The sequence below is a fragment of the Saccopteryx bilineata genome, chromosome 2 (assembly GCF_036850765.1).
Source record: "Saccopteryx bilineata isolate mSacBil1 chromosome 2, mSacBil1_pri_phased_curated, whole genome shotgun sequence".
NCBI classification, from domain to species: Eukaryota; Metazoa; Chordata; class Mammalia; order Chiroptera; family Emballonuridae; genus Saccopteryx; species Saccopteryx bilineata.
The window spans coordinates 107,174,373-107,200,955 of record NC_089491.1 but is presented as its reverse complement, the minus strand read 5'-3'; the positions used below and the strand labels follow the sequence as shown (position 1 = coordinate 107,200,955).

At 36.9% G+C, this 26,583-nt stretch overlaps 1 protein-coding gene across 1 annotated transcript in view; it reads left to right on the top strand.

Annotated features, from left to right (window-relative positions):
• ACSS3 (acyl-CoA synthetase short chain family member 3) overlaps positions 1-26,583 on the top strand; it is a 171,914-nt gene that overhangs the window by 127,827 nt on the left and 17,504 nt on the right. The window contains exons 10-13 of the mRNA XM_066257582.1: positions 6,078-6,173; positions 10,407-10,470; positions 21,595-21,676; positions 24,017-24,139. Of these exons, the coding sequence (XP_066113679.1) occupies positions 6,078-6,173; positions 10,407-10,470; positions 21,595-21,676; positions 24,017-24,139 (365 nt within the window). The remainder of the gene's footprint in view (positions 1-6,077; positions 6,174-10,406; positions 10,471-21,594; positions 21,677-24,016; positions 24,140-26,583) is intronic.

Genomic DNA, 26,583 nt, shown 5'->3' with positions numbered 1-26,583 from the left:
CAAAAACACACAATGGAGAAAAGAAAGCCTCTTTAATAAATGGTGCTGGGAAAATTGGAAATCCGTATGCAAAAGAATGAAACTTGACTACAGTTTATCTCCTTGCACAAAAATTAATTCAAAATGGATCAAATAATTAAATATAAGATCTGAAGCAATAAATTACATAGAAGAAAATATAGGTACTAAACTCATGGACCTTGGCCATAAAGAACATTTTATGAATTTGACTCCAAAGGCAAGGGAAGTAATGGTGAAGACAAAATGAATGGTACTACATCAGACTAAGAAGCTTCTGCATAGCAAAAGAAACTGTCAACAAAACAAATAGGCAAGGCCCTGGCCGGTTGGCTCAGTGGTAGAGTGTCGGCCTGGCGTGCGGGGGACCCGGGTTCAATTCCCGGCTAGGGCACATAGGAGAAGCGCTCATTTGCTTCTCCACCCCCACCTCCTTCCTCTCTGTCTCTCTCTTCCCCTCCCGCAGCCAAGGGCTCCATTGGAGCAAAGATGGCCCGGGCCCTGGGGATGGCTCCTTGGCCTCTGCCCCAGGCGCTAGAGTGGCTCTGGTCGTGGCAGAGCGACACCCTGGAGGGGCAGAGCATCGCCCCCTGGTGGGCAGAGCGTCGCCCCTGGTGGGCGTGCCGGGTGGATCCCAGTCGGGCGCATGCGGGAGTCTGACTGTCTCTCTCCGTTTCCAGCTTCAGAAAAATACAAAACAAACAAACAAACAAACAAAAAAACCAATAGGCAACCAACTAAATGGGAGATGATATTTTCAAACAACAGCTCAGATAAGGGACTAAATTCCAAAATATATAAAGAACTCACAAAACTCAGCAACAAACAATCCAATAAAAAAAATAGGAAGAGGACATGAACAGACACTTCTAAGAAAAAATACAAATGGCCAACAGATACAATATACGAAAAAATGCTCATCATCACTAACTATTCGAGAAATGCAAATCAAAACTACAATGAGATACCACCTCATACCTGTTAGATTAGCTATTATCAACAAAACAGGTAATAACAAGTGCTGGAGAGGATGTGGAGAAAAAGAAACCTTCACTCACTGTTGGTGGGAATGTAAAGTAATAAAACCATTATGAAAGAAAGTATGGTGGTTTCTCAAAAAATTAAGAATAGAACTACCATATGACCCAGCAATCCCTCTACTGGGTATATACCCACAAAACTTGAAAAATGGGTACATAAAGACACATGCAGCCCCATGTTCATTGCAGCATTATTCATGGTGACCAAGACATGGAAACAGCCAAATGCCCTTCAATAGAGGATTGGATAAAGAAGATGTGATACTGTACATATATACAATGGAATACTACTCAGATATAAGAAATGATGACATAGTATCATTTACAACAACATGGATGGAACTTGATACCATTATATTGAGTGAAATGAGTAAATCAGAGAAAGCTAAGAACTGTATGATTCCATACATCGGTGGGACACAAATTTGAGACTCATGGACATAGATAGGGGTGCAGTGTCACCAGGGGGAAGGGAAGGGTAGAGAAGGATGGGGGAAGGGGAGGGACTTAAAGAGAAACAAAATATAGGGTGACAGAAGATGATTTGACTTTGGGTGATGGGTATACAGCATAATCGACTGTTCAAATGATGTGGAGATGTTTTCTCTAAACCTATGTATTCTGATTGACCAATATCACCCTGTTAAATTTCTTTGTCTAAATAAATAAAAAAAAATTTAAAAATCAGGTCTTGACTGTGTTTATCCTACTGATACAAATGATGTTCAAGCAAATGGGAAAATCTGACTGCAACTGTAGGCTGAGGATTATTTCCAATCAGATATTTTTATGGTTGTTTGAATGTCATCACATTACTACTTAATATAGAATATTGCCTACTTTTGGACAATCTTCTAAATTTTAAATAAAACTATGATAAATGTCCTTTATATTTAATATTTATGAACTCCTACACATATTTTCTTGCATATATTCCTTAAATTGGAACAACTGGATTAAAGCATCTATGCATTTTTAACAATTTTTATAATTGCCAAATTGTCATTCAGAAATGTAGTATTATCTAGATACACTAAAATTTATATAACAAAAGTGATCATCTTTGTTTTGTGTGAGCTGTCCTCCCATGTACAATCTAACAGAGCCTTAGTATTTTTGTAAGTCTAGTGGATTCTCATATGAATTGGTTCTTGATGTTGATGAAAACACAAGAATCTCTATCATTAACCAGCCATTCTGATGTAGCTTCTCTCTGTCTGTGAATTTTTTTCCCATTCATCTCTCTCAAAACCCCAAATAATATAAACCTGGTCACAGAAACTAAATGCTGTGCAAATGTGTAAGTAAATCTTATTTGCGTTGTTGTGACTCATTAGCTTCTTTGTTCAAAAGCCCTCCTGAGCTTGCAACACCATTCAGACTAAAAACTTACAGTTTTACAAGGACTTTGAAGTCTTTTTCATGATGTCTCTTCTTTACCTCTCTGAGCTTATTTCCTATTGATGCTTCCCTCATTCATTCTGTCTCAGTGACACTGGCTGCCTTACTGTTCCTCAAACCCTCTAGGAATTAACCTGTCTCAGGACCTTTGTGCTGAGGTTTCTTCCTCTTGGATTCTTTGGCCCTAGATATGCAATGACCCATGTCCTCATTGTTTTTCAGATCATTATTCAAATGTCACCTTCTCAGGGAGGTTATTCCTGGCCACCAATTCTAAAATTGCAATTCCTCTCCATTACACCTCACACCTTGTCTGTGCTTTCTTTATATTCCTAATGCTCATCATGCTAATATGCCATATGTTTTACTTTTGTCTGTTTTTTTTTATTGTTTGTCTCTCCAACTAAAATGTGAGCTCTGTGAAATTAAGAATTTTGGTTCCTTTTGATTATTGCTGTATCCCCAGTTCTAATGACAGCACCTAACATATAGCAGATGCTCAGTAAATAGTTGCTGGTAAGTGATTTGTACCACCCCTTTCCTTCTGAAAACATGAGAGACTGGGCTCACTCTCTGTCTCCAGAGGACAGTCTGAGTGGTTTCTGTTCCCTTATAATTCTCTTTACTTTACATGAGAACCTCACAAGGTATACTTGTCTATTCCATTCTTCTTCTCTGAAAGAACTATGTAAACCAGGGCAAATGACTTCAATTTTCTCTCTCTTTCTCTCTCTCTCTCAGTGCACACACAAATTATCATGGTACACAGGGTAACTAATATTTGAAAAAATAATGTGTATTCTTTTCTTCCTTTCCAATAACAAGTATTAAGGAAAATTCATTTTAAGTAGCTACTCACTAATACAATAATGAGGCCATAAAGACACATACAGAAAAGTGAAGTGTATGTATCAGCATTTAATGCAGTAAGAATACCAGGGTAATTTATCTTTCACATTCTTCAGTTCCCTGCCATTTTCCTGGTTGTCTCTTCTCTAAAGAAAATGTGTTAACGAATTGCTAAGCATTGTGTGTTTCTAAGGTTAGGTATCTCTGGATAGCTTTCTCCAAATGTAGTACACTGTTCTCTTCTTCAAAGAGAAAGCTCTGGTTTGTTAAATGTAGTTGTTTCCCATCACAATGCCACATCTGGATTTTCTGTCTCCCTAGATAACAGCTAACCTGTTCATTGTAGCCTGGGCAGTGGCAAGCAGAGGATTTTAGAACATTTTTAAAATGGGGTCTTGGGAGACCTTCGGAGCTTGGTTATAGGGCTGCAGCATGCCTGGGGGCGTGCCCTCATGGGAAGCCTATTTTGCACACGGCCCAGCCTGACAGCCAGGGCAGTTATGCAGTCTGTGTGCAGGAGGTGTGAGCACACATGTGCATGCTTGTATTATAGGTGGTTCAGTATTGGGACCTCAGGACATTCAGACTATAAAAACAGAAAACCAGAGTTTCTATAACAACCATTATAATCTTTCTCATCCCACTTTTGTCCTAAGTGTGGCTCCTTATTATGCTGAGAGGCTAGGAACTGTCATTTTGTCTGATTGTGTCATTTGCATGTGACTAACAACAGTTTTGCTTCTAATCCCCTAAATGAATATAAAAATAAGGTCAATGAGATCCTCAGATTACTAATGTTCAAATCATAAACTAATATTATGTACTTAGTAACTGACTGGATAATTCTTTCACTGCCCTTACAATTCAGTCAAGGGTCTGGCTGGGTAGTTCTGTCAGTTAGAGCATCAGCCCCATACATCAAGGTTGTGGGTTTGATCCCTGGTCAGGGCACATTTGAGAAGCAACCAAATGGATAAATAAGTGGAACAACAAATCAATGTCTTTCTCTCTCTCTCACTCTCAAATCAATAAATTAATAAAACAAAAAATAAATAAATAGCAGACTTATGTTAGCAGCTGCTTCCCACTGAGGTAAGAGGGGAATAAAAGCATCTTTTTTTTTTTTTTTATAAAAGCATCTTGAAGGGGATATCTCCTTTCCTAATGTGACCTGGTAGCTTCTGTGTCTTGTCACCTTGCGCTGTGAACCTTCCTTTAAGAACCTCTCTCTGCAGGGTTCCTTCCTGTCATCAACACTGCCCTTGTTTCTCCCTGTCGGTTTTGAAGGATAGCTGGGTTGAGCGCTTAGATAGTTTAAAAAAAGCAAAGGAGAAAATGCCGTTAACCCGTCTGAACATGTGGGTCTCTTCTATGCTTTGTTTTGGAGGGAGAATGGCCAGGGTATTGCATGGCTGATGAAATGCCATTTCATAAAATATATTCCCATTTTTGTCTTGCTATGAAAATCATTTTTGAGAGTTCTTTGTTATAAACATCAAAAATGTCTGCTCTGGGTACTTGCCACTTCTCCTCAGTAGGGACCATGTGGCTTAGCATCTTAAGTGTTGGGCTGTGACTTAGAGACTGCATTTCAATATTCAAAAGTCCATCTTCTGTTATTGATGCCAGCTGAGACACCATCCATAAAATGTGAATGATAAACTGAATGGTGCTGGGAAGGACAGTGATCCATTCTCCCTATCATTCTAGCATGATATAACTGTGTGAGAGACCATAGTGAAAGGAACACATTCTGAGTCCTTAGGAAGATAGATGTTTTTATTATTTTTGATTACTTTGGTTCTGATTAGTTTGGCAATTAATCTCTTGGGCGTACAAATCTGTGCAATATTATTAAGCCAGTAGCTCTGAATTTTTATACTATCAATACTCTCTTATCCTGTCCTTCCACACATATGAAACTCATGCTTAAAAGGTCCTGTTAAGTTTCAACTTGCATTTACTAATAATAACAAATGCATTCTTCAAAAAAATTTTTTTTCAGAACTATGGTTATTATGTAATAGTGCTATTTTTCTGATGGTTACAGCCAGAGAGAGAAAACATATTTAACATTTTTTTTATTCAGTGCAGGCTAATTGTAGGTAACCCTCTGGTCTTGCTGGAATAATCAGCATAGTACAAATGTCTTTCTTCCCATGTTTTGAGCCTCCTAAAAATACAGGAAAAACAGATTGAGAGCAGTTTGATAAAACATTGGTAAATTCAGCTTTAGATTGTATGATTTTTAGGAAAGTGTAGTTCTTAAAGGCACTACTAGGGTATGATGTTGTTCATACATTAAAAAAATTTGGAGGATTATTGAGAGACTAAGCTATAAATAAATATTTTGCATATAACTGTTATTTACCATGATAAAATAACTTGAAGTGAGTTAAGAGCATCTTGTCTAGAGATCTTTTCATTTTTAACATGTGTTGACATGTGACTCTGGCAGTCACAAAATTCTCCATTCTTCATGCCTACCTACCCTCTGCAACTAATAACACTAGAGAGGCATTTCTTTTCCTTAAAAGAAATATTACTATATATATTATTCTAAATTTGTGACCTTAAAATTTAAAAATGTTGATATGACATAAATTATTGCATTTTTTTCATTTTTAAATAATTCATTTGGACTGTTTATCTGTTCTTCATGCATTTAAATTCTGTGACAAACTTGGTGGAGAGAAATAGTGAACAGACTGAAGAAATCATGATCTCCAGTTGAAATATTCAATAATAAAACACATTTCTTTTTTCCAGAAACTGGATCCCCAATCACAGCATCCTGCATTGGATTAGGTAATTCTAAAACACCGCCCCCAGGGCAAGCCGGAAAATGTGTTCCAGGATACAATGGTGAGAAATGAACCTGGTCTATAAAATATCTGAGGTCCCAAAACTGGGCATTTTCTTGTGTATAGTGCGAATCATAACACATGAAACAAGCTAGGTGCTAAGTAAGAATTTGATTGAATAGCTACTTATATTAAAAGGGTTACCTTAATCTTTATTAGCCAATTTGAGATCAAAAGTAAGATTGTAAACTTCCAAGGACATATTCTAAATTATGTCATAACTAAGAAGTTAATTTGTTTATAAGGCATGTTGAGGATACAAATGTGATAGATACAGAGAACAGACTGATGGTTGCCAGAGGGGAGGGGGGTGAGGGGGTGGATGAAAAAGGAGAGGGGATTACGAAGTACAAATTAGTCGTTAGGGAATAGTCACAGGGATGTAAAGTACAGCCTAGGGCAGGAGTAGGAAAACTTTTTGGCTGAGAGAGCCTTGAACGCCACATACTTTAAAATGTAATTCCGTGAGAGCCATACAATGACCCATGTATATTACACATTATCCAATAAAAATTTGGTGTTGTCCCGGAGGACAGCTGTGATTGGCTCCAGCCACCCACAACCATGAACATGAGCGATAGGAAATGAATGGATTGTAATACATGAGAATGTTTTATATTTTTAACGTTATTATTTTTTTATTAAAGATTTGTCTGCGAGCCAGATGCAACCATCAAAAGAGCCACATCTGGCTCGTGAGCCATAGGTTCCCGACCCCTGGCCTAGGGAATATAGTCAATAATGTTATAATAACTATGTATGGTGCCAGGTGAGGACTAGAAATATCAAGGGCACACTTTGTAAATGATTGTCTAACAACTATGTTGTACATCTGAAACTAAAAATAATATTGAATGTAAGCTATAATTAAAAAATAAAATTTAATAAAAATAAAAAATATGGATGTGAAATTGATATGGGTGAATTCTGCCAAGTACTAAGTATAATACTTTGATACACTATTGTATATCATATTGAAGTATATTTAATTCAGAGATAGTGTTACCATTTTAAAGATTAACTAACTGGTACCCAGAGAGGCTAAATAACTTTCCTAAGGTAACACAGCTGGTTAGATCCTGAAGGTAATGTGAATCTTTGTGTTTTACTTGTATCATGTTTGTTTGCTTATTTTTGTTGCAAAAGCTGCAGTTTGTTTTGTTAGGCTACTTTTTCATTTAAGAGTGATTATAAAGCTTTTGAAACTTTTGGCTGAAAATAAGTATAAAGAGTAAGAACTCTAAAAACAAAAATCATTCCATCCATGCTGGCAGTGTGTGATGAGACATAATATCCTTCAGTATTTGTTGATAAATTGTTGGTTGTGATTATAATAGTTCAGTAATTTCCATTGGACTCCATTTCCTAGTTGCATAATTATGGAAGTCCTCTAACTCTTCAAACTTTCCATTTCCTTATTCAACATACTTCAGAGGGCTGCTGTGTGGCGATGTAATTTAATGAAGTATTAACACAAGCGACTGCTGGTAGGAAGACTAAACTAAGTCTAAGCTAGTTAATATCACTGATATTTCAGAGAAGCTGACTTGATTTAGACTCACACATTCATTTTATAGATAAGGAACTTGAGGCACAGAAGTTCTATTATTTGCATAAGGTCACACAATTTAGTTGAATAGATTTACAGGAAAACCCAGCTTTGTCGGACAGAATATGATTCCTACATGTAGTGGCTATTTGCATATAAATTACAAAATTTAGAGATTTGTCTTTTGCTTCTCTAACATAAAAGTGTTGTGCTTCTTTCCTAGGACAATGACTAGTTAAGAAAGTGTGGATCATTTGGTTTAACCCAGCAGATATATTTATAAAAAGAAACAAGATATTTTTAAAGGGCAAAAATAGATATTCTATGAAGTTAGTGACATCTCCAGGCATGGAAAGGTGAATCTGGTTTTAGTGAAATCCTCCCTTTGAACAGTTCTGTCATCCCTACTCCTTTTATCAGAAAAATTGCATTTGTGTTGGGCTATTTTTAGGGGCTGATGACTGTGGGAGATGTTGAACACATTTCCCTTTCAATAGTTTAGGGCCATTTTTGTATCCATTTGTAAGGAAGAGTTAAGTTTTGATGCCTCATAGAGTTTTAGCACAGGAGTTTCTCACTGTCTGAAAGCCATTGGCTTACAGATAGCAAAGGTTAAACATTAGAACTAAAGTATTTATATCCAAGAAAATAGTAGCTTTATGACTCATTACCTTTATATAACTTGTGGCTTTCCAGAGATTCAAAAAACATAATGTAACATTCAATATTAGAATAAAAATGCAGTATTTTTTTGAGAAAGAAAAGAAAACCATTTTTTGTGTGTGTGGAAAACATTTGGCCATGACTGGTTGGCTCAGTGATAGAGCATTGGCCTGGTGTGTGAAAGTCCCAGATTTGATTCCCAGTCAGGGCACACAGGAGTAGTGACCGTCTGCTTCTCCACTCCTTGCCCCTCCTCTCTCTCTCTCTCTCTCTCTCTCTCTCTCTCTTCCCCTCCTGCAGCCATGGCTTGAATCGTTCGAGCAAAGTTGGTCCCAAGCACTGAGGATGGCTCCATGGTCTGACCTCAGGCACTAAAATAGCTTGGTTGCCGAGTAACGGAGCAGCAGCCTGGATGGGCAGAGCATCATGTGGTAGGGGGATTGCTGAGTGGATCTTGTTCAGGGCGCATGCAGAAGTCTGTCTCTCTATTTCCCTACCTCTCAATTAAAAAAAAAAACATTTGATATAATGTAACACAACTTCACATTCATTGAATATTTTCTACAAGTATGTCACTTTATTATTTCCTTCAATTCTTTTACTAACTGTGTGAGAAAGGAACTACCCTCACTTTTAGACAGGGACATAGAATGTGCTCAGGGACACATAGTAAACTGGCCACTGTAGTGGGCTTTGGAGAAACAAAGATGAATTTGGCATGGCCTCCACCCTTAATGGACTCACAATCTAGTGAGAGACAGATAACTACCTTGCTAATAATTGTCTGAACCGAATTTTAAAACAAAGTGCTCTGGGCATACAAAGAAAGGAGTGACTGGTTTTTTTTGCTTTGTTTTTTTTCTGTGGGTAATGTCCTGCTTTTCTCAGCTTCTTTCAGTAAAGTAATCTGGATGGATGAAGCCACATAAAGAATCTATTAAGGCTTAAAACATGAGAATTTATTTTCATTTCTAGTTCCCACTAAGGGTTACTGGATGTGTATACAAGCTTTGATCTCCTAAAATCCTTCAGGATTGTAACAGGATAATGCTGGGAAAGCACTGGGATAATATTTGGGAAGTTTAAATGGACCTGTAAGACTTATAAGTGGACATGAAGCTGTAAATCAGAAAAATGGGGTTTCCAGGCTTTTCAATACTTTATTTTTATTGCTTGAAATATTTTTGGTCTATTTTAAAACTTTACTTATTTCCTTTAATTTTTATTTTTTATTTTATTTTTTTTTTTTTTCATTTTTCTGAAGCTGGAAACAGGGAGAGACAGTCAGACTCCCGCATGCGCCCGACCGGGATCCACCCGGCACGCCCACCAGGGGGCGATGCTCTGCCCACCAGGGGGCGATGCTCTGCCCATCCTGGGCGTCGCCATGTTGCGACCCTCCTGGGTGTCGCCATATTGCGACCAGAGCCACTCTAGCGCCTGGGGCAGAGGCCACAGAGCCATCCCCAGCGCCCGGGCCATCTTTTGCTCCAATGGAGCCTTGGCTGCGGGAGGGGAAGAGAGAGACAGAGAGGAAGGCGCGGCGGAGGGGTGGAGAAGCAAATGGGCGCTTCTCCTATGTGCCCTGGCCGGGAATCGAACCCGGGTCCTCCGCACGCTAGGCCGACGCTCTACCGCTGAGCCAACCGGCCAGGGCTCCTTTAATTTTTATAAAGCTGAATATATATTTTTTAATGTTTTTGATAGAATGGAAAGATATGTTTAAATGGATATGAACATAGATTGTGAAATGACAGGCATGTTGGAAATATGATGTTTTTATTTAAGGGAGCATCTAAGGAAAATTTATGATCTTGTTAGAAATCAAAAGCATATGCTTTTTCTATTTTTGCAAGATATCGTCGCTTATTCATATGTCTTTATTGTCTGATAGGAATTAAAAGATGCCTTTTTTAAGCTGGAGTTTTGGGTGTTGAGTAGAAAATATGGAAACATTTAAGCTTTAAGATTGTGCATTTTTAGTCAAAATATTTATTTAGCTTTTTATGTTTTATTTTGCAGTTATGATTTTGGATGACAATATGCAAAAACTGAAGGCTCAGTGTTTAGGAAATATTGTAGTGAAGTAAGTAAATTTTGTGATACTACTATTTAAAGAAACAGGAATTAATATGTAATTTTAAGAAAAAGAAATGCTGCTTGACCTGTCATGTCGTTGTGAATAAGGTCTTGACCTGGAACGCTGAAGTCGCCCGGTTTGAAACCCTGGGGTTGCCTGGTCAAGGCACACCTGAGAAGTAACTATGAGTTGATGCTTCCCACTCATTTCCCTTTCTCTCTCTCTCTCTCTCTCTCTCTCTCTCTTCTGTCTAAAATCAATTAAAAGAAAAACAAGAAATACTTGCAATAAGTGATATTACTAGTGAAGAGGTTGCAGAATGACCTTGTATATTGTTTGAAAATTCACAGTGCCAACTCTTATAATTTACACATGCAGGCCCTATAAAGTAGAACAAATTTAGTTACACTTTTTATTTATTTATTTATTTGTTATTTTTATTTGTTTGTTTTTGAGAGAGAGATAGATAGACAGACAATAGGGCCTGACCTGTGATGGTGTAGTGGGTACAGCGTCAACCTGGAAACACTGAGGTTGCCGGTTCAAAACCCTGGGCTTACCTGGTCAAGGCACACATGGGAGTTGATGCTTCCTACTCCTCCCCCCCTTCTCTATCTCTCATTCTCTATAATGAATAAGTAAAATCTTTAAAAAAATATGTGTGTGCTTTGATGAGTAGGAAGGCTGGCACCCAGAGGAGACAGACAATAGGAAGGAAGAGAGATGAGAAGCATCAGCTCATAGTTGTGACACCTTAGTTGTTTATTGATTGCTTTCTCGTATGTGCCTTGGCTGGAGGACTCAAGCTGAGCTAGTGAACCCTTGCTTAAACCCGGTGATAGTCAACCTGGTCCCTACTGCCCACTAGTGGGCGTTCCAGCTTTCATGGTGGGCGGCAGCGGAGCAACCAAAGTATAAATAAAAAGGTAAGATTTAACTATAGTGTTGTTTTATAAAGATTTATTCTGCCAAACTTAGCGAAAATCCAACATAAAGTACTTGGTAAATAATTATTATTATATGCTTTAACTTGCTGTAACTCTGCTTTATAAATTTTATAAAGTTACTTCCCTACTTTATAAATCACCATTACTGTGGAACCAGTGGGCGATTAAAAAATTTTACTACTAATGGAGATACAAAAGTGGGTGGTAGGTATAAAAAGTTTGACTACCCCTGCTCAAGCCAATGACTTTGGGCTAAAGCCAGCAACCATGGGCTTCAAGCCATTGACCATGGGGTCATGTCTATGATCCCACACTCAAACAGTGACCCTGCACTGCACTCAAGCTGGTGAGCCTGCACTCAAGCTGGTGAGCCTGCGCTAAGCCAGCAACCTTGGGGTTTTGAACCTGGGACCTCAGTATCCCAGGCTAATGCTATATCCATTGTGCCACCACTCGTCAGGTGATTTTTCAAAAGATAAATTCTGCATCTTTTTAATAACTTTTTTCTGATTATATCCTGGCTGGGTAGCTCAATTGATTAGAGTGTCATCCCTATATGCTAAGGGTACAGGTTAGATCCCTGTTCAGGGCACATATGAGAATCAACCAATAAATGCATAAATAAGTGGAACAACAAATCAATCAATCTCTCTCTCTCTCAAATAAAAATAAGAATTTTAAAAAATGTAAAAATGTAACTTAAGTAGCAAAAATACAAAATATAAAGTTTGTATACGCCCACCTTCAATGATACACTATTAATTTGTAATATACGTGACTTTCCTCTTTTTGACAAGCATTTTTCATTGTTGAAACAATTAGGTTTATTCTTGTGAATTGCTTTTTTTCCTTAATTTGTCTCATGAGCAATTTAAATTTTTATTCTGCTTCTTTAAAATGTTTATTCCCACTCTAACCCTCTTAGTCTTTTTTGAATATTTATGATTATAAGTCACTCTGTATAGAACATTTTTGTGTGTGTGTTGTGTTTTTTCTCTTTCTAATAATTATTATAGTATTGATTAGATTTCTAAAAGTGTAATTACTGAGTCAGATGGTAGCATAATATAAAATCCCTGACTCTTCCAGTATAATTCATTGCTAACCGTTTTTTGTCATTGTTCATTTGATAGGCAAAATGCTAAAATTTGAAAATATTTAAATGTCCTTTGGTTAAACCAGTACTTTATAATTGCTGTGCTAATGGACGGTAAAAGGAAGTTGACTGCATTGGGAGACACACAGCATATCATTTCAGTAATTGATTCAGGTTGCTTTAGTGCCTCAGATGGTTTAAGTAATAGAATTTACTGATATGGTAGAATGAGTTGCTCTACACAAAGGACATTGCATATCAAGTTTTAAAATAGGTTTGTTTTGCCTGACCTGTGGTGGCGCAGTGGGTAAAGCGTCGACCTGGAAATGCTGAGGTCGCCAGTTCGAAACCCTGGGCTTGCCTGGTCAAGGCACATATGGGAGCTGATGCTTCCAGCTCCTCTCCCCCTTCTCTCTCTCTGTCTCTCCTCTCTCTTTCTGTCTCTCTCTCTCTCCTCTCTAAAATGAATAAACAAAAAAAAAACATATTTAAAAAAAAATAAAATAGGTTTGTTTTGGCCCATTTATTTGAAATAATTTTTCTTACTTGGCATTCTTAGATTGGTAGAAGATTGTCTAAGATTAATAAAACATTTCAAATTCTGTGAGAATTTAATAAAAATATTAATTAAAATACATTTCTTTAGGTAGAGATACTTTAAATTTACAAAAAGCTAATAGAGGAGGTACACATTTTGATGCAGTTTTTTTTTCCTTCAAATTCTTATGCTATCAGTAAACATATAGTGACTATATTCTTTTTTTTTTTTTAGTTTAAATTTTCAAACATTGTTTTGGCAAATGGAAAAGTTAAATATTGAATTTGTCATCATATTTTTCTGAATGGGGATCCATCTTAATATAAAACTAGTTGAAATTTGTCCTGTAAGGGGAAGGATGTTGGGGTTGGCAGGAGGGCTTGCTAAAGAATTAACCTAAACAAGACTGTGAGTGGATGTTTAGCTTGCTTTAGGAAGCACATTGTGTTTGAGAGCCTTTAAAAGCACTCTAGCAGCATACATTTTTATATAACCTCCTAACTGTATATAAGTGAGTCATCTATCTCACAAAGCAACTTTTTCAACATCTCAGGGGTGGTTCTTGATACCAGCACAGTTCTAAACCCGTTATGTGCTCTGCCCTCTTATTGTGGCTTCACTTACATCTATTTAAAAATAATAAAATATAATAATACCTCACATAAAATCTAATTTTTTTCTTGTAGCCATTTAGTTATACTTCAACTGATTAAAAGTAACACAGCTATTGCCAAAAAGCAGTCTAGGATTAGATTTTTGCCGATTCAGAATGATTCTCCTGCCTCTCTAGTCCTAAATAGGGAATTTTTTTTGTTCTGATCTGGGATTTTGAGATTTCATTATAAATTTTTTGAGGATACAATATACTATGACATGCAGTGGACTTTGATTCCTCTCATAAGTGAAACTAAGTATTGATTAGATTTATAAAAGTATAATTACTGAGTCAAATAATAGCATAATATAAAATCCTTGACTCATCAAGTATAATTCATTACTAACATTTTTATTCTAATATATATATGTGTAGTATATATATTTATATTTAAGAGGTAAGATAGAAATCTTTAGGAAAGAAGTTATACAAAGATTTTTCTTTTTGTTTAAATGAAATAGTCCTTGAAATCTCATTTCAGAAACTCATTTTTGTCTGGGAGAGCAAGAATTTCCTTTTGAAACACACCATGTCCAGTATCCATTCCACTCTGAGTCACTGACCTGACGATTATCCTGCATCCCAATGGCTGCTTACTGTATTCGTAGAATGTTTTCATATCTAACATCTATCAAGAAGACTTGTTTGTGTCAGTCTGTTACTTGTTCAGTGTACCTGGAGGGGATACGTCATTCATCTGGAATGGAAAATGACCAATAAATTCTTTTTAAAAAGATACATAATTTAATTAAGTTAAAAAAAGCATACCTTCTTGACTTAATAAAATTATTGTGATTAAAAAACTATGTAATTTGAGAGGTAATCATTTTTTCTCTGTAGACAGCATTTTTAAGAAGGTCTGTGATCTGGAAGTAGGATCCTTTCCAGAGATCAGACACATGGCCCCAGGACCATGTGATGGCCTATAAGTGGTGCTTGATTAGGGATCATATACAATGTCCACTGTTCACAAAATATCTGAGATTCTAAATTTTAAGAAATGTATAGATTCCCAGATTTGAGAAATGTTTAATCAAAGTGCATATGCATTTAATTATATATCTATAAACTTGAACATCATAACTTTATTGTCCGTTTAGTCTCCATAAATTTTTTATTTTATTTGCAAACAATTTTTAGGTCTTACTTTCTCACTTCCCATGTATCCAGAATATGTACAATGGTTGCTGGGAAATGATAGCCAATGGTGAACTATGTGTGTGGCTTCTTGTCAAATGATTTCAAAAGCAAAATTGTAACCTTAATATAAAATAAAATATAGCAATACACCATATATACTAGAACATTTTCCTTTTTTAGGAAATGTTCTAGTATATATGGTGTATTGCTATATTTTATTTTATTTTATTGTATAATGGGTGAGGTCACTAATAATAAGAATGACCTGGGTGCTGGTTGGTTGGCTCAGTGGTAGAGTTATAGCCTGGCATATGGATGTCAAGGGTTTGATTCCCGGTCAGGGGACATGCAGGAGAAGCAATCATCTGGTTCTTTACCCTTCCCACAGCCATAGCTTTTTTGGAGCAAGTTGGCCCCAGGTGCTGAGGATGGCTCCATGGCCTCCACCTCAGGTGCTAAAATAGCTCGGTTGTTGCCTGACCTGTGGTGGCGCAGTGGATAAAGCGTCGACCTGGAAATGCTGAGGTCGCCGGTTCGAAACCCTGGACTTGCCTGGTCAAGGCACATATGAGAGTTGATGCTTCCAGCTCCTCCCCCCTTCTCTCTCTCTGTCTCTCTCTCCTCTCTCTCCCTCTCTGTCTCTCCCTCTCTCTCTCCTCTCTAAAAATGAATAATAAAAAAAAAAAATTTAAAATAGCTCGGTTGTTGAGCAACAGAGCAACAGACCCAGATAGGCAGTGCATCACTTATCTGGGTGGATCCCAGTCAGGGCACATGTGTGAGTCTGTCACTCTGTCTCCCTGCTTCTCACTTAAGAAAAATTAAAAACCGAAAGAAAGAAAGAAAAGAGAAAACAGAATGATTTGGTTCATGAGGGGCTCAAAATGGAGCTGGCATCAAAAGCTATCACTGGATTGTTCTGCATAATAATTAAGCAAAATAGTCTTTGAAAGGGCAATATTTTCACTAGATAACTCAGTTTTAGAGCCTTGTCCTAGAGATCAGAGGTTGTGGGTTTGAACTCGGTCAGGGCACATACAAAAATACATCGACGTTCTTCTCTTTCTCTTCTCTCCTTCCTTCTCTCTTTCTAAAATTAATAAATAAAATTTTTTTTTAAAAAAGAGCAGTATTCCCTAATCCCATGTATGTTCACTAATTATATTTATAGTGATTATAAAGAATAAAAGGGAAAATCTGTATGAAATATTTTGAATATATGGGCTCAAAATGTGTTAAAATAAATCAAGAAAAATAATAGACTTTATTGTTTTAATCCCAAATTTCTTTGCTTTATGTAAATACAGCTATAGCTTCTCATTTTACTGCAAAATTTGTTGTAAACATTATAAATCACATTGAAAACGATCTCTGGCATTCCTTTAAAATTTAAAGCTATAGTCATATTTCCATGCTTTAGAAGGTAATAAATTTAATAATGCATTTCATTGTATTAAGATGACTCATCTCCCAATCAGCAAAGTGATATGTAGTCATTTTGAGAAAAGCTCTTGATCCACTTTCGTTTTTCAAAATCGTTTTTAAGGCTCTCTAGAAATCCCAGCCTTGCTCTCCTGGGGATTCCTTAACGAGGAGGGAGGCATTTTAGTGATTTCTAAACTCCCGTGGACTTTAGGTTGTAATAAACACGAATCCCGCAGTTTTCATAGATCACTTGCATTCTTAAGGTGAACCTTTCTAGTAGAAAATTCCTTTGATTTTGAAATTTACTCCAGGCAGTTAATTTAGTGGGGAAGTTATAATATCTGAATTGCTATGAATACAAAATGCTCATGAATTTTCAAAGGTGCTCCTGCCATTACATCCGGAACTCCAAGTTGGAGAAATAAAACCATGAGCCAATAATTTCCAGTCAACACAGAGCAGGGCATGAAAGGAAAATGCAACTATTTTTGCCTTCCTCACTAGCATGGTGCTCACTGGTATTAAAGCCTTAGGCCTGGCTCTGCCTCTGTCGTGGGCATACGCTTCTCTGACAGGCCCAGTGACTGCTCCAGGACGTGCAGCACGTGTGCTCTGTTGTCTGGTGGCCTGTGCCCTCAGCAGTGATGAGGTGTGGAGCTGTATTGCTTTGTCTGAGTGCCTTTACTCTGGTGCCTGCCAATGTCTCAGCCTCCAAATACTGACTGACCTCTTGGCCCTTAGTGATGTTTATGTACATCTTCACAGCTTAGAAGAGTGATTCAGTCATGGCGTTTCAGTCTTGGGAAAGAATCTTTTAAAGCTTAACAACACTATCACGTGGGCAGTGTGACAGACATTAACCTCATTTTAGACATGGGAGTGCAGATATCATTAGTAGTTATACAGTTAAAACTCAAGTTTATTACCTTTTCATTTGTCTGCCCAGAGAGAAATTATGGCCTAGTTAGTTTCTTCTGGGGAGATAAAAGAGTAGTTTCATAGGAAAAGCTCAAGTCAAGCCTAATGACACCATAAGAAATAGAGGGAGTGCAAAGCTGGGAATCTACCTTTAAGTTTGTCTAGGGAACAGGAACATATCGGTTTACTTCTGCTGCCATAGGGGTTCCTGACAGAGTGGTGACTATAGGCTATATTTTACTTGGCAGTGACAGCATCTAGGGTTTATATTTCAGGTGGGTCAGGAATGTGTTACCTTTATGATGATGGATGTTCTGCATTCTCCTTCCTTAGCTGTTTAAGGGTTTCTCTGCATGAGACCTCCCCCTCATCTCTCTCTCTCACACACACACACACACACACACACACACACACACACACACACACACATCATTGCTGCCTTAGTTGTTCCTCTTCCCCCTTAAGATTGATCTCTTTGAAAAAGACAGACACTTAGTGCCATTTCCAACAGGTCCATACCTTGGCTAATGATAAAATTTTTTCTTCCCAGAGCTCCATGTAAGTAGTGTTTAACCATCCGCTCTGAAACTTGCCTGACAAACATCTTAAATACTTATATTTGCCATTATGTCATTAACATGATGGAATAGACATAATTCATGACAGTCTTGCTCCCTATCTATTTTTTAAAGAATTCTTGTTTCTTTTAGTGCACAATGTTGCAAAGATCTTCTTGGTTGTGAAGCCAGAGTTTATATCAGTGTGCCATCAATGTCTAATACAGTGACGGAGGAATACCAAGTACCTAACAAATATTCATTGGATGAAAAAATAAATGCATAAATGAATGAATGAATAAACAAATGAATAAATAAATGAATAAAACAATTGAATAATTTCTCTGCTGTTTTTTTCTCTAACTTTCATGTTTTCATTTTCTCTCCACTGACTACTTCTAATGAAATCTTTGTCATCCTAAATCAGCCTGCCTCTCTACATTAAACTACTGATTTATAGCTCTTCTTCCAGTCACAAATAAATTTTTTAAAGTATAGTCTAACCTTACTACATCCACTTACTTGCTGTTTACTCCTTAGTCACTCCAGTTATTGCCTGCCTCACTCTATTAAAATGGAAATCCTGAGGATACTAAAAATATTTTCATTATTGAGTTTCATGACCTCTGTTGAATTGAAACCTGTATGGTTTTATTGACCAATGTCACCCCAATAAATTAAAAAGGACCGTTTTATAGAATTGTGTAACTGAAACTTATATAATTTTATTAACCAATGTCACCCTTATAAAAACCAACAAACAGACATTTGTACTTCTTTTGACCTTTTGAACATTCAGTCAGTATTAAAACTTCCCTGTGGCTCTCAGGATATGATTTTTCTTAGTTATCATACATCACTGATTTTTATTTTACTTATGCTCAATGGTCTTCTTTTTTTGGTCCTTATTTCACACTACTGTTTGACCTTGGATTTCTTCTTATTCTGCACTCTCTTCCTGGATCCTACCTTTGGTACATTATTCTGAATTTCCAAGTTCTTAGCTATATAGAACCTTATGCAGACCTTTCTCACAGGAGAGGTGGTGTGAAAATCCATACTGTTCCTGTTCTTCAGAAAATGTGTGTTGATATTTAATGTTTGGTGCCACGGCCAAGAAACCTGTGACCGGAAAGCATATTTGTTCTGAAGGATGGCTAGCTATCCTTTTAAGCCTCTACATTTTTATTAATTATAAGAATATATTTTATTAGTTACCAATTTTTAGTACCATATTTTTCTCAGGAAGCAAGAGAAAACACAGATTATCAGGTATCTTCTTTGAAGAATAGGGATTGCAATTGTATCCAACTTCTGGGAAGTCTAAAATATTTCTTTTCTTGCCAGTAATGCTCATACTGGAAAATGTGAAACTCTTGGTCTCATGTATACTCAGTGAATTAGGTCCATACTAAACCACCAGGAAACTCAGATGATGTTCAATAAGTACTAATCATTTGCATAATTATTGCCAACGCTTGAGTATCTCTATTTACTGTGAGGAGGCAGTGTGTGGATGCTGGAGGACCAGAATCTTGAATTGGGGGTAGATACAATGAAAGAGAGGCTTGTTTCACAATGTGTTTTTCTGTGTGCATAAGTATGTTATGTGTTGAAGGATTTGGATCAGAATGTCTGCGTGTGAGACATCAGGTCTGACTAAAGAGCAGCAGCTCTCATTAAACCTGACGTGTACATTCTAACTTGTCTCATACCACCCTACTCTCTGTTGTCCGCAGTCTAGGCTGAATGTCAGTTACCATTCATTATCACATTTACCTTTTGTTTTTCTTATTTCTTATGGAAATATTTTCTTGTACCCATGTGTCTGTTATAAAAAAGAATGTTACCATGAGAGACAGAAAGGACTAAATAGATATGATATATATATATTTTGGGGGCACAACTGAACATTGTTTCTCATTTAATGTACAAGCGGAATGCATCTCCATCACATTTATTGTTGTTGTTTATGTATAGTTGGCTTCATCATTGATGCTATTTCATTTGGTACATTATTGGATTTTGATTTGTCACATCTTCATAGTGTCTTTTTCACTTCTTTATCCTTAACATCCTGTAAGTGTTGCTAATAAATTTAAAATGATTTTTAGTGGTTTCTATATTCTATTTTGTTTTTATTTTTAATTGAACTTATTGGGGTGACATTGGTCAATAAAATTACATTGGTTTTAGGTGAACTGTTCCACAGTACACCATCTGTACACACTAACCACCCCAAGTTTCCTTCCACCATTTATCTCCCCCTGCTCCTATTTTAGTTTAATGTTTAATAACCAGTGATTTTACACTAGTTTGTAAAATGTTAACAATTAAGCTAATGAAGAAAAATTATTTACGTGGTAATTTAGAAGGATTAACATAACGAAGTCCGTTAACCGGACGTGAGGGGGTTCCCTGCTTCATCCTGCTGCCTCCTCACAGGTTTCTTGATGAACAGTCATAGTATCAAAGGCAACAGCACCAACAAGACAGCTTCTCTATAGCTACCTTATTTTTTTTATTTAACTGATTACAAATTGCTTTCACATATATTTTATATAACTACATGAGGTCCAGAAATACAAATGTAGCATTTTTCTTTCATCTCAAAATATTACAAAAAAGAGGTCGAACAAGGGAGGACCTACTGGGAGGTTGGACATGGTGGAAATAGGCAATTGCAGCTGGGCTGCCGATCCTGCTTGCACCTGATCTCATTTTCTGCCTGACAGAACATGAGAATACAATTCCCTGCTTCCCCAGGCTAACACTGGGTGGAGGGTGCATGAAGTTGCCTCCTGCAAGCAATGGCCACGTCTACTTAACTTTCAATTTTCTCAGCATCAGCCCTGTGAAGTCACCACTTCACTTAACATTTTTGCTGTATGAGTACAGGAGGATAGGTTTTGAAAATCCTTAAGTAGTGTTACAATATCTAAATTTCCAAACTACAAGGCATCTAAAAAGTTTCTGTATCCAGCAAACAGATGGGTGATTATTTTTGTTACGTGACACTTTCTAGAGGGAACCGATATAAGATTTCTTTGTTCATTTATTTATTTTTTATAGATGATAGATAGATAGATAGATAGATGATGAAGATGATTGATAGATGATAGATAGATGATAGATAGATAGATAGATGATAGATAGATGATAGATGATAGATAGATAGATTGATAGATAGATGATAGATAGTTATGGAGCCCTTGCCATGTGTATAACACCTGTTTGGTAATATGGAGGAAAGAAGGAAATCTGAGAGGAAGCTGGAAAGAAGAGGTGTTTGCCACCTTCTATCTTGCTCAGAGAAGTAAGAAATCACCTGGGTCTTTATGGTCATGAAAAGAAAGAACTGAAGAGGGAGCAGTGAGAGGGAACTCTCAGAGTGGAGCGGTTTCTTGTTGTGATGATAAGGTTGTCATGGGATGTTTAATTATAGCATTCAATTACACAGGGACAGGGAATTGGTACCTTGATGCTTTTTTAAAAAATGAATTAATTTGCTTATAGTAGAAGAAAATTTATCTTAAAAGTAACACAGTGATGCATTTTGGTTTCTTTTTGCACAGATTTTTTTGAAACATTTCTGCTCATAACTATTTGAAGGCCAAATGTGTGCCTTGTGTGCCCTTTCCAGAGACTACAGTCACCCCTCAGTGATTCTGCTATGTAGGGAGCGGTCAACTAATGCGGCTTTGGTCAGACGTGACCTACCCAGAAGATTTAGGGGTTGTAATTAATTACAGGTTTTGAATTGTAATTATCTATTACTCTGGAAAGTTATTAATTCTAATCAATCTGCCTTTATTACCACATTAATAATTCTAACTTCTATGTTTTAATATAAGGTTGCCATTACCACCGGGAGCTTTTTCAGGACTCTGGAAGAATCAGGAAGCATTCAAGCATTTATACTTTGAAAAATTTCCTGTAAGAACTTTATTATACCTTTTTTTAAACCTTCTTATATACTTCTTTATAGTTCTTGGCTAAGCAATTCAGTTAAGCAATTTGCTCCTAAAAGTATTGATCACAAAGCAACTTTTAAATGTTATCTGGACCAGTTTCCAGATTTCAGGGATTATAATGCCCAAACCACACAAATAAGTTATTTTTATATTTATGTTTATTAGTCTCTGGACATAAAATTTCTCAGTTTGTTTTAGAAGCTCTTTCTGGAATTTAATAGGCCTCAGTATCAGAAACATTTTCATGATGGTAAAACGTTTTGGAGCTTTCTATAGTATTTCTTCCACTGGACCCTGTCACAGACTGAGAGGACCTGGTCAGAAATGTCCATTTTCAGTAACGCCCCTTTACTGACTCTACCCCTGGTTATGTGAGCAAAGTTCACTGGTTTGTCAGAAGTTGTATTTTCCCATACCTTTACCTGTTTTTGACATAATTTCCTAGGTGGTCTCTGAGACTTTTTATTTTAAAGTCACATTTTAAAATATGGATGCAGAATAGACAGTGTTCTCAGCACCCATTGCCCCAGTCACCTGGATAACAAGAAGTGTCTCCCTGTCTTCTGTTTTATTAGTTACCTGTCCTCTTGTGCCATGGTTATGTGTTTTGTGTTTATACCAGAACTTCATTGATGATACACATCAGGGTCTCACAATCCTCTTTCTGCTATCTTTCCCCTTCTGGGTCTTTCCTTAAGAGATACCTGGTCCTCATTTTATACTAGGTAGACAGAATGATCAGAACTTCCTTAAAAAGAAAAAATGAGTCCAAGTATTTGGCATTCTATCTTTTTTATTTCTGAGTGAAGGACAGCTAATCTGATCAACTAGACAAATGACAAGAATTAAATAGCTTCCTTTAGAAAGAGATCTCATACTTAAAACGACCTCAGCAGCCAAGATTAAACATGCCACTGAGGGACAGTGGCAGGGACGCTTTGTCAGTGTAGGTGACTTCAGTCAGCCAATCTGTCTGCCTGCTGGACCACAGTGAAGTCATCAAAATACTGGTATAATTCATTCTAACCTGACAATGGCAAGTAATATGTGCAGGTGGTTTTAACATGATCACTTTTAACATGGGAAAGCTTCTTCAGTGTTCCTATTTATGTGTAAACCATAGGTAGTGAATTGGTCCTTTGTCTTATTACCCTGACTTCAAAACTCTCATCTAAGGGGTTAATAATAGCACAGAAGGGTTGAGTAACTTGACCCCAGCTTCGAAGTAACAGCGATAACATTTGAACTCATGTAATCTGGCTCCGGAATCCATGCTCTTGAACTAATTCTACAGATTGTCTCTCTAACAGTAATTGCAGTAGTAATTGCAATGAGTTCAAATTATTGAGGAATCATGATGTGCTGTATCTGCCCTCTTTATGTAAACCACCTCCTTTATTCTTTACAAAAACCTAAATTGTTACCCCATTTAATAGATTTGCATACTGCCCTGACCAGATAGCTCTGTTAGTTAGAGCCTCATCCTGAAGTGCAGAGGTTGCCGGCTAGGTCCCTGGTCCCAGCATATACAAGGACAGGTCAATGCTCCTGTCTCTCTCGCTCCCTACCTTTCTCAGCGGGGTCAATAAAAAGAGTAGACGAGTATGCTGAGTATCAGAAAGGGTAGAAACACAATGCCTCATTGGGATTGGAATTTGTCCCAAAGCCCGTGCTTACAAACATAGGTATCAAGATAACTCAGAAGCATTAGGGAAATAATATATTTTTCTTTCTACTTATTCTTCTTGAGATATCATTCCATTGTGACTTCTGGACCAGTGAGGATATGCTGCTCCTTTGGGTTGATTAAAAATTTAATTTCATACTTACTGCTTACTGTTTTACTGAAGCTGGAGTTCAATCAAAATCCATGTTAATAAACTATGCTCGAGTTTGTAATTATTCACAGAAAGCTTTAAAGCTTTTAAATATTAAAACAATTAGAGAAGTAATCTACCAAAGAATTACTTTGAATACCAAAGTATATTGGAAATATTGAATTCTTATTTTTAATTTAAAATAAAAGAAATTAGGTTCATAAACTTTACAACTTCAAGTTCAAACATTTAACTCGAACATTATTAGAACATTTTAATTTATGCCTGGTTATTAGAGGAGCAAACAGTTTCTAGTAAGTGTTTAAAATTCTAAGTAATTTAATTTCATAGGCTACTTATGAAAAAGTCAAATGCATACATACAGTAAATTGATTCCTATGACATTTTATATTTTACCAATCTTAAAAACAATTATGTCATCTAATAGTACATGTTAATTAGACCTTATTTATTCTTATTTTCAGGGATATTATGATACCATGGATGCTGGTTACATGGATGAAGAAGGCTATTTGTATGTTATGTCTCGAGTTGATGACGTGATAAATGTTGCAGGTCACAGGATATCTGCAGGTGCTATTGAAGAGGTATTGATGAATGCTGCTCTTCTAAATAATCTTTAGGCACAGAGCTCAGATGAAGTCAATATTGAGATTAAGTCATTTGACCTGGAAAATCAACACACTGTCATTGGAAGCAGAGGACCTTTCTCACCTCCCTTCCTCTCCTGTGGATTTTCATGTTCTCCATCCACTTCTCCATTCCTGTCTCAGAATTCCTGTACAGAATTCTAAGCATGCACATATTTTTGTTATATGTGGGACAGTCTGTATACATTTACTTCTTGATATTTGCTGATTGTGTCCAGCTTCCTGATGTGCTCCTGCGTGATATCCACCCTTGCATATAGTTTTTAAATTTGAACATTTTATTGTACTCTTAAATCCCGAGAATTTTCTGCCAGTATAAGTAATATAAGTTACACAAAATTCCCAGAAGAGTTTTTTAAAAACATATTTAATTTTCACCTTTATATAGAGTAAATCCACTCTTTTTTATTTATTTATTTATTTATTTTTTTAGCGAGAGAGAGAGAAAGAGAGAAGAGAGAGACAGGGACAGACAGGCAGGGAGAGAGATGAAAAGCAATTCTTTGTTGTGGCACCTCAGTTATTCATTGATTGCTTTCTTAATATGTGCCTTGCCTAGGAGACTCCAGCCAACTCAAGACCCCTTGCTCAAGCCAGCGATGTTGGGCTTTAAGCCAGTGACCTTTGGGCTCAAGCCAGCGGCCATAGGGTCATGTCTATGATCCCACGCTCAAGCTGGTTAGCCTGCACTCAAGCTGGTTAGCCTGCACTCAAGCTGGATGAGTGACCTTAGGGTTTTGAACCTGGGTCCTCAGCATCCCAGGCCGACACTCTATCCACTGTGTAACCGCCTGGTCAAGCAAATGCACTCATTTTTGTACAATACTGAGTTTCTTACTTGCATAGATTCTTGTAACCATCATCACAGAAAGGATCCAGAAAAATTTTCACATGTTAGAGAATTTCCTCATAAAGTCGTCTTTGTATTCTGACCCTTTCTATCCCTGACCCTTGGTAACCACTGAGCTTTCTCTGTTCTTATGGCTCCTCTGGAATGTCATATAATGAAATAATACAGTATGTAACTTTTTGAGACTGGGTTATTTCATTTAGGAAAATACATTTGAGGTCCATCTAAGTAGTAGATCATCGACCTTTCATATTGCTGTGCAGTGTTCTGTTGTGTGGGTGGGCTAAGTGGTTTATGTGTCAATTCACCCATGAAAGGATATTTGGGTTGATTCTAGTTGAAGCCGATTATAAATAATGCTGATATATATTTAAGTACAAGTGTTTTGGTTTAAAAATACTTTTTATTTCTCTACAATCTACAGTTTGCTGGGTTATATGGTGTTTGTTTAGGTTTATAAGAAACTACTAAACGATTTTCTAGAGTAGCCATGCTATTTTGTATTCCTGCCAGTTCTATTTCTTCCTATCCTCATAAGCACTTGAAACAGTCATTATTTTTATTTTCACCATTTCAATAGATATACATATCTATCATTGTGCTTTGAATTTCCTTGGCTGTAATAACTAATATGTTGGACATCTTTTTATATACTTATTTGCAATCCATATATCGTTTTCATGAAATATCTGTTCAAACTTGCAGCCCATTTTTAAAATATTAGGTTAATTTTTTTATTGTTTAATTTTGAGAGTTCTTTAAATATTCTGGATACAAGTCCTTTGTCTGATAGATGTGGAAATTTATCTTCCAGTCTATAACTAGTCTTTTTTCTTCTTTCTTTCTTTCTTTCTTTCTTTCTTTCTTTCTTTCTTTCTTTCTTTCTTTCTTTCTTTCTTTTTTCTTTGTTCAATGAGAGTACTGGAGGCAGAGATAGAGTCCCACATGTTCCCAATCGGCATCTACCTGGCAAGCTCATTATGAAGTGACGCTCTGCTCATCTGGGGCATTGCTCTGTTGCTCAGCAACCAAGCTCTTCTTAGTGCCTGAGGCAGAGTCCATGGAGCCATCCTCAGTACCCAGGGCCAACTCACTCTAATTGAGCCATGGCTGCCAGAGGGGAAGAGAGAGAGATAGAGAGAAACGAGACGGGGAGGGGTGAAGAAGCAGATGGGTGCTTCTCCTGTGTGCTCTGACCAGGAATTGAAGCTGGGACATCCACATGAAGGGCTGATACTCTACCACTGAGCCAACTGGCCTGGGCCAGTTTTTTATTCTATTAAAACTGTTCTTAGCAGAGCAAAAGTGGTTTTTATATTGATATCGTCAAATTCACCAACTGTTTTCTTTTATAGATTATGATTTCGGTGTTATATCTGAGAATTATTTCATAACCCAATGTCATAAATATTTTCTCCTTTATTTTCATACCTAAGAGTTGTATAGTTTTACTTTTTACATTTAGTTTTATTGGTTTAAAATTTATATTAGTTTACATTTATGTTTTTGGTGTTTATTTGTATGGAATTTT